General features: G+C 42.7%; 1 protein-coding gene across 1 annotated transcript; it reads left to right on the plus strand.

Annotated features, from left to right (window-relative positions):
• The first annotated feature begins 4,931 nt into the window (after nt 1-4,931).
• Nucleotides 4,932-7,415, plus strand: PATE1 (prostate and testis expressed 1). The gene is made up of 4 exons (XM_047752589.1): nt 4,932-4,983; nt 5,222-5,228; nt 6,279-6,445; nt 7,288-7,415. Exons 1-4 carry the CDS (start codon nt 4,932-4,934, stop codon nt 7,413-7,415), a joined length of 354 nt encoding a protein of 117 aa, XP_047608545.1.
• Nucleotides 7,416-8,992: the final 1,577 nt, after the last annotated feature.

The following is an 8,992-nucleotide window of genomic DNA, read 5'->3' on the forward strand; positions in this document are numbered from 1 at the left end:
TGACTAGATATTGTTCCCAGTGTTATATAGCAGGATATGTTGGGTTCTTAATTCACTGAGCCACCAAGGAACTCCCAGTTTTAAAATTTTTTTAATTTTTAATTTTTTTATTTTTTATAAAAGTATAGCTGATTTACAATATTGTGCCAATTTCTGCTGTCAGCAAAGTGACCCATTTATATATAAATATATAGTTATATATTTACACACACACATTCCCTTTCTCATATTATTTTCCAACATGGTCTAACCCAAGAGATTGGATATAGCTCCCTGTGCTATTGTGAATAGTGCTGCAATGAACACAGGAGTGCTTGTATCCTTTTGAATGAAAGTTTTGTCCAGATATATGGGATTGCTGGATCACATGGTAGTTCTATATTTAGTTTTCTGAGGAACCTCCATACTGTTTTCCATAGTGGTTGCACCAGCTTGCATTCCCACCAACAATGTGGGAAGGGTCCCTTTTCTCCACACCTTCTCCAGCAAATTCTTTTCCCCTTCTTTTTTCTTTTTAGGTCCACACCTCTGGCATATGGAAGTTCCCAGGCTAGGGGTCAAATCGGAGCTACAACTGTCAGCCTATGCCACAGCCACAGCAACACTGGATCCAAGCCTTGTCTTCAAACTGCACCGCAGCTTGCAGTAATGCCAGATACTTGTGAGGCCAGGGATGGAACCCAAATCCTCATGGATACTAGTTGGGTTCCTTCTGCTGAGCCATAATGGGAACTCAGAGCATTTGTTATTTGTAGGCTTTTTAATGACGGTCATTCTGATCGGTGTAAGGTGGTGCCTCACTGAGGTTTTGATTTGCATTTCTCTAACAATTAGTGATGCTGAGCATTATTTTCATGTGCCTACTGGCCATCTATATGTCTTCTTTGGAGAAATGTCTGCTTAGGTCTTCTGTCCTTTTTTTAAAATTTTTTTTTCTGAGTTGTATAAGTTGTTGGTATATTTTAGAGATTAAATCTTTGTTGGTTGCATCATTTGCAACTATTTTCTCCCATTTCATAGGTTGTCTTTTCTCTTTTTTTTTTTTTTAATGATTTCCTTTGCTGTGCAAAAGCTTGTAAATTTGATTAGGTTTGATTGGTTTATTTTTGTTTTTATTTCTATTGCCTTGGGAGACTGACCTAAGAAAACATTTGTTTGGTTCATGAGACAGGATTTTCTGATCTGACTGTTCCTTCAAACTTTGAGCTAGAAGAAACTGTTCTTTCCTTGCTGGTTCATTGGTATAAATCCTATGGGTACTGGGAAAGCCCCGGGAGCATCAGGCCATTGGGCTGCACTGGAGCAGTAACTGTGGTTCTTCACATTGTTGACCTTCCTCATCACATGTGGCTTCTGCCTAAGCTGAGACCTGCTTCCTCAAATCCTGGCACTCACCACCAGCCCCATTAACCTATTCAAAAATGTCATTAGGTGAAAAATATCTTAATTACCAATGAACTTATTTTTTATTCTCTTTCAGATTCTTTTCCCATAATTATCACATAATATGGGTAGAGTTCTCTGTGCTATATGACAGGTCCCCATTGGCCAATCATTCCATACACCTCAGTGTGCAAGCCAACCCCAAACCCCCAGTCCATCTCTCCCCCTCCACCCCCATCTGTCCCCTTTGGTAACCATAAGTTTGTTTTCAAAGTCTGTGAGTCTGTTTCTGTTCTGAAAATATGTTCATTTGTATTCTTTTTAAAGATTCCACATATAAATGATATCATATGCTGTTTATCTTTCACTGTCTGACTAACTTCACTTAGTATGATAATTTCTAGGTCCATCCATGTTGCTGCAAATGGCATTACTTCTTTTTATGGCTGAGTAATATTCCATTGTATATATGTACCACATCTTCTTTATCCCTCTGTTGATGGACATGTAGGTTGTTACCAATGAATTTCAAGATATTTTATTGTATTCACTGTAGAAAGTAGGTGTATGTCTTTTAAAAAATAATGGTAACTGATTGAAAAGTGGACTTCCATTCAAGAAACATCATTTTTATTATTTTGCATGGTAATATTGGAGATGCAAACCAAAAATCTTAAACTGTAATCTGAACGTCTTCTAATCATATATATAAAGACATAATTGAGTACTTACCCAGTCACCCTCAGAGTTGAGTAAAACCCTGGGCTACTCTTCTGGACAAATTGTACCTCTAGAATGCTGTGATGGAGAGAAATCATGAATAAAGGAACCATACAGATTTCACATAAGGTTTGGAGCAATAGGGAAAAGGAATCATTCCTGACTACTTTGAAGCCATGGGTATGTAATTTATTATATAATAATTATTATTTTTTGGTGCCCTAAGAGAATAAGAAAAAAGGATTAGTGGCACTGAGAAAAGGGATGGAAAAGGGCCTGGTATGAAAATCAGGTATTATGGGATACTAATACTAGGAGCACGAATTTGAGGAGATTTTAGGAAAAAAATTCGTCAATAAAATGGGGTTCAAAGATAAATAAAGAAATTCAAATGGCTTGGTAAAGCTGGGAAGGGAAAATTTCTGCTTTAGGAGAAGTGGTGTAATAATATCATTGGAGTGTAATTAAGTGAGGAGATAGTTTCCAGCAGGGCAAAGGAAGAAAACCTTCCCTTTTTTCATGTGGGCTGCTGTTAGTTAAAGAACTAGGGAAGTTCCCTAGTGGTGCAGCAGGTTAAGGATCTGGTGTTGCCACAGCTGTGGCATAGGTTCCACCTGTGACTTGGATTCAATCCCTGGCTCAGGAACTTCCACATGCTGCAAGTACGGTGAAAAAAAAAAGAACATGAAGTATTCAATTTAGGAGTTCCCGCCATGGCAACTGGTGCCGTGGGTTAAAGATCCAGCATTACTGCATCTGTGGCATAGGTCACGGCTGTGTCTTGGATTTAATCGCTGGCCCAGGAACTTCCATATGCTGCAGGTGAGGCCATAAAAACAAACAACAAAAAGAATTAAATATACAATTCCTAGAAGAAAAGGAGGGCAGATCTCAAAAGATCAAAGACAGGAAGGTAAAGATGAAAGCAGATGCTGAATTTCAGGACACTGAGAGGAGGGAAAGGCACAGATCTGCTAGTGAATAAATATGCAGAACACAAAAATCAGGAGTTCCCGTCGTGGCGCAGTGGTTAACGAATCCGACCAGGAACCATGAGGTTGGGTGTTCGATCCCTGCCCTTGCTCAGTGGGTTACCGATCCGGCGTTGCCGTGAGCTGTGGTGTAGGTTGCAGACGCGGCTCGGATCCCGAGTTGCTGTGGCTCTGGCGTAGGCCGGTGGCTACAGCTCCGATTGGACCCCTAGCCTGGGACTCTCCATATGCCGCGGGAGCGGCCCAAGAAATAGCAAAAAAAGACCAAAAAAAAAAAAAAAGAACACAAAAATCTGTGATGTTGTGGGAGTTCCTGTTGTGGCTCAGCAGTAATGAACATGACTAGTATCCATGAGGACACAGGTTTGATCCCTGGACCCGAGCAGTGGGTTAAGGATCCAATGTTGCCCGTGAGCTGTGGTGTAGGTCACAGACGCTGCTAGGATCCTGCATTGCTCTGGCTATGATGTAGGCCGGCAGCTGTAGCTCAGATTTGACCCCTAGCCTGGGAACTTTCATATGCTGCAGGTACAGCCCTAAAGAGCAAAATAAAAAACAAAAACCAAAAATCAGTGATGTCATGTGTGTGTGTGTGTGATAATACATGATTATTTCACCATGTTAGTTCAGAAATTCACTCAGACTACCAGGTGTCATAGGTAAGCAGTTAATTAGTTATATCCTCTTCTTCCTTCCTCCCTGCATGGAAATGTCAGTTTGCTCTTCTGGTATATAGTAACAACCTCCAATGTACTCTGGAAGGACATCTCTTCCATACTGTCACTCTTGCTGTCCCTGCCTCTCAAGCCAACATCTGGCTTAACCCACTTCCCCCTTTGTTGTAGACCTACATTTTGCACTCTTGCAATCTGCTTCCTCTCTGGCTTTGACTTAAGTATGGGCACAGACCCTTCCTTTAATTCCTTGCAATGACAGCAGAGACTAAGCTGCAACACCCATCCCAACTGAAAGGTATAAGAATAACTTAAGGCAACTGACAGAAAACTTAGAATCAAATACTAGATTGGACTGTTCTTAGAATCCACAGGTCCAATCCCATCAACAGGAATTTTACATTCAGCCACCCCCCCCCAATCGAATACCTAGTCACTCTCAGAGTTGAGGTCACCCCCGACCCCCGCCAATACCTAGTCCAACATCGAGTGGGAAGGACCAGTTTACCTCCCTCCAGAAGAAATCCTCTCAAACCTCTTTCTCTTCATAAAAGTCTAACTCTCAACTGCCAGGAAATTCCAAGTAGGGTAGCAGTTTTTTCCTCAGCTCTCAGCTTATACCCCAGGGTTAAATTTGTTCCAGGATGATTGACAGTAGGAAACTGTTCCCCTTAGGATTATCCTCTGTCAGTGCCTCTGAGTCTAACCTCTCCATTTCTCTTCCCATCCCCTACAGTACTGCCTTTTAAAGGCTCTGTGTTCAGCCCTCTTTTGGATTTCCTGCATTCCGATTATTCACACACATGCATTCTCTCAACTTTAATGAGCATCTCAGCATCTTACCCATCTGGGCCCAATTTATCCTTGTATTATCCCCAGAATGTGGTATAATGAAATGACCACAGAACACAGCATCAAAAATCTTGAGTGCTAAGACAAATAAATCAGGTCCAGGACATACCTGGGCAGTCCCTTTTCTCTTCAATTTGCCAAAAATGAACAAAAATTTAGTGTCTCTAGTTTCCCTAGGAGCAGGAAACACCTTTGAAGGACTTCTGCAATATCCACACCCCTAGCACTTCCTAGGGAAGCACAACCTGGCAGATATATAAATAGGCACCTTGCAGCTTCCTGCCCTAACCTGCTCTTTCGTTCCTCCAAAATGGACAAGTCCCTCCTGCTAAGACTCCCCATTCTGCTTTGCTGCTTTCGAGGTGAGACCCTATGGTTGACAACTGATGAGATGTGGTCCGTGATGTGTCCCAGAATGTGTCAGGGTTCCCATGACAGAAGTTCTTTTATGAGAACCATATGGTAACAGAAGCTGTCAATTTAATGCTATAGCTTTCACCCACAATGCATCACATTCCTGGGACTTTCACCAAAGTCTTAGTCTCTCTTTACAGAAGGAAACGGGTAGATTTAAAAGAATTGAGAGGATTTTCACAGAAGCACTCAGGTTTATAAATGAGGTCTGCAGAGTGTATCTTTTTTTTTTCCCCCAGTAGGACTGTATGGGTCATTCACAAATCAGGAACATGCAAGTGAGTAGAAATGGATCAGTGGTGTGGGCAGGGGGCAGGGGGGATGTTGGTGGAGGGGGAATATGAGAGGGGCAGGCTGAGAATTGAGGTTCAAAGGAACCCAGAGATAGACCTTGAATTTCAACACTTCTTCTAGCAACATGAGGTTGGGAATGGGGCTGATTTTAAGTCTGATGGAAAAAAAAAAAAAAAAAAACAAAACCATGAGCAGCAGTTGACAAAACTAAGGATGAGTGTATTAAAGGGCAAGGCAAAGGGAAAGGGGGAAGTGGAATATTGATGTTACAGGCACTAGCTGGCCAAAGTCAGAGGGTAGTAATTTCAGGGATTTCAGATGCTTTTTCCCCTTCTCAGCCTCCAGGCTCATAGGTGACATAGGTCAATTAAAAAGAAGGGAATAAGGCATATGCACAAAAATGTGCATTTATCTTTCTCCTTTGAATATGTGCTGTATCCTAAAGGATAGGTAGGGGAGGCCAAGAGACCCTCTAGAAGGTGAAGAGAATTGAAAAAAGGGAGAGGGGCAGAGAGGCCAGGAGACAGGTGACTAGGCTTTGGAGGGACAAAGGGCCTAGAGTGGCTCCAGGTTACCAGTACAGGGTGGGCCTCCTGTGTTACAAGGGTTATAGTGGCCCTAGGCAATAACAAACCTCAGAGAACACTGCAGATATATTTGCTTTCTCTTTGCCAGCACAGTCCATGAACTACTGATTTCTAAAAGCCATTTGGGTGGTGAGTATGAAGAGGACCCAATCTGATTATTTGTTTTGATTTTGCTCCTCTTTCCCTTATTCTACCACCTGTTTTACTGGCTAAAACCCCTGAGACCCTAAAAGATAACCTCTCTTTTGGCTCGGCCTGTTTTAATAGAGGCAGAGGCCCATGCTTAAAGAGTCTCTGGCAAAGCCCTCCAGGCTCCCAGTGGACTTCAAATTTGGAAGGGGAGATAGGTCTTTTCCTAGCAGTGGGAGATCTGCTTTCACTTCTACTTCGCTCCTCTCTGGCCCCCATTTAGGAACTGTTCAGTGTAGGATGTGCCACCTCGAGTTTCCAGGAGAGAAGTGTTCCAGAGGCAGAGGAATATGTATTGCAATAAGAGACGAGTCTTGCATGACTGGGACGATTTTCAGAAGTAAGCTGTGGATTGGGGGAAGGAGGAAGGGGCAGAGGAAGCAGACAGGGACATATCAGCCCCCATAATAAGGAGGGAGCTTACTTTGCCTCAGGCAGCCCCTGCCCTGGGATGAACAGATATCTCTATCATATGGTCTGGATATGTATCACAGACCATAATGAAAAACAGATAGAAGTGGTCCCTAAGGGGTGGGGGCCTGAGATGATGGGATCAGTATTTTGAGAAGCCTGAAGAAACCAGAGGAGACTACATTGAGGGGAAGGGAGAGGCGCTGTATGGCCGGTGGCGAAAAGCTGGATGTTGGAGTAGGGAGGGCAGTTCTTTGTCTTCATCCCTGCCTGGACTTCCTTGTGGGTGGTTTTCAATTGTGAAAACAGAGGAACCAATGTCAGCCATATAGCTACTGGCTCAATGGCCCTTGATGGGTAAGACTAAACATCATGATTTCTCTGCTTTCCTATCCTTTGTGCTCAGTGATCCCTCAGTATTTCTAACCCTTACTTAAACCAGCATTAAGATTCTCAGTGGAAATATCCAGCTTGGGCAATCCTTGAATTGCTGCTGTCGTTGCCTCCCCAAACCCAGGATTTTATTTTATTTTATTTTATTTAACTTCTCTGCTATTGCTTTTCTTTTGGGAAGCCCCCCAATTGCAACACATTCTAATTCTTCATATTTGAATAACTGAGCCTTGAATTATACAAGTTGGTTTTTATATGCTGGTGTAGGATAGAAAGAAGTGGGGTTTGTTTTTGGTTTGGGGGGTTGGGGATTTTTGTTTGTTTGTTTGTTTGTCTTCTGAAACCTCTTTGCTGATCTGTTTCTCCTCCCTTCTGCAGATGATGGTACTCTCTGGTTAACTTTCAAGGGCTGCCTAAGGAACTGTGCTAATGTGAACAATATAAAATGGAGTGTCTATTTGGTGAACTTCAGGTGCTGCAGGAGCCATGATTTGTGCAATAAATAGCTCCAGAAATCACTGTCCTTTCCTGACTCCAGTTTCTGGGTGGGCGACATTGTTGGCTCCACTTCTTCACAATTATTTCCTTAAAAAAATACACACACACACACATTTCAGATTGCAAACATATGGCTCTGTTTTCTGCACATGTAAGAAAAAGCACTCTCTTTTTCTAGATTCTCTGCCTTGGCCCCTGAAAGGAAAAACACCTTGAGTACAATACCTCCTGCAGATTGTTATAGAACCTAGTGCTTTTGTTGATATCCAAGTTGCTTCAGAAAAGGAAGAAAAGGGGAGTTCCTGTTGTGGCTCAGCAGTTAACGAACTCAACTAGGATCTATGAGGACGTGGGTTTGATCCTTCAGTGGGGTTAAGGATCCGGTGTTGCCTTGATCGGTGTAGGTTGCAGACGTGGCTCAGATCCTGCATTGCTGTTGCTGTGGCATGTGCCAGCAGCTGTAGCTCCAATTAGACCCCAAACCTGGGAATCTCCATATGCTTCAATTGTGGCCCTAAAAGCAAAAAAAAGAGAAGAGGAGGATTCCTTTTCCCTGCTCCTTCACTTCCTTCTGTGGCAAAATAATTTCTTTTTTTTTTTTTCCTCTTGGTATTGTTCTTCTTATTTCACTCCAGTTAAAGCATGTAACCCTGGCCTCATGGGGAAGGATGGGGCAATGTGAAAAGAGATGGATGAATTTAGTTTTGTTTTTTTTTAGGGTGTATGGAAGTTCCCAGTCTAGGGGTCAAATTGGAACTGCAGCTGCCAGTCTGCACCACAGCCACAGCAACATCAGATCCGAGTTGTGTTTGTGACCTAAACAGCAGCTCACAGAAATGCCGATCCTTAACTCACCAAGCGAGGCCAGGGATCAAACTTGAGTCCTCATGGATAATAGTCGGGTTCATTACCACTGAGCTACAGTGGGAACTCCTCTGGGATCTTCTTGTATTTTGTTCATGAATGCTATTCCCAAAGTGAAGAGGAGGGCAGAACGTAGAAAAAAATGTGTATCAGAGCCATGAGGAGAGAAAGCCTTTCTGCCTTATAGAATGAGACTCTCTTTTGGGTTAGGGGTTAGAAAGAAGAGGAAAGGACATCTTTGGAATTCTAGAAGTAGTTTTGTACTTTGCTTCACTGGCAAACTCACAGGAAGGCACCAACCAACCCCTAGATAGGGAAGAGTTGTAGGATGCTTCCAAGGGGATGAGACCAGAAGCAGCCACACAAACATTCCTGAAGCATGCCTGAAATGTGACATGGAGGAAGCTGAGATTTGTGGGGTCTGAGGAAGCCATGGGGTCTGTGCACTAGACATCTCAACAGCAACCTCTCTGGAGAGTTGTCCCCATGGCCAGATGGGTGCCTTTCCCCATCCCTTACCTCCATCTCACACAAACTCAGGTCTTTTGCTTGTACAGTTCTAGCACCCAGGGAAAAAATAGGGTTGGAAAATGTATACTCACAAGGATTGAGACTGATTCCTAATCAAGTGGTAGGATGAGGCCTAAAAGGGGGTAATTAATTACTGTTACAAAAATATCATGAAGAAAGTTGCATTTATCCATAACTAATTGTGTTTTTT

Source organism: Phacochoerus africanus, chromosome 11, assembly GCF_016906955.1.
Source record: "Phacochoerus africanus isolate WHEZ1 chromosome 11, ROS_Pafr_v1, whole genome shotgun sequence".
Lineage (NCBI taxonomy): Eukaryota > Metazoa > Chordata > Mammalia > Artiodactyla > Suidae > Phacochoerus > Phacochoerus africanus.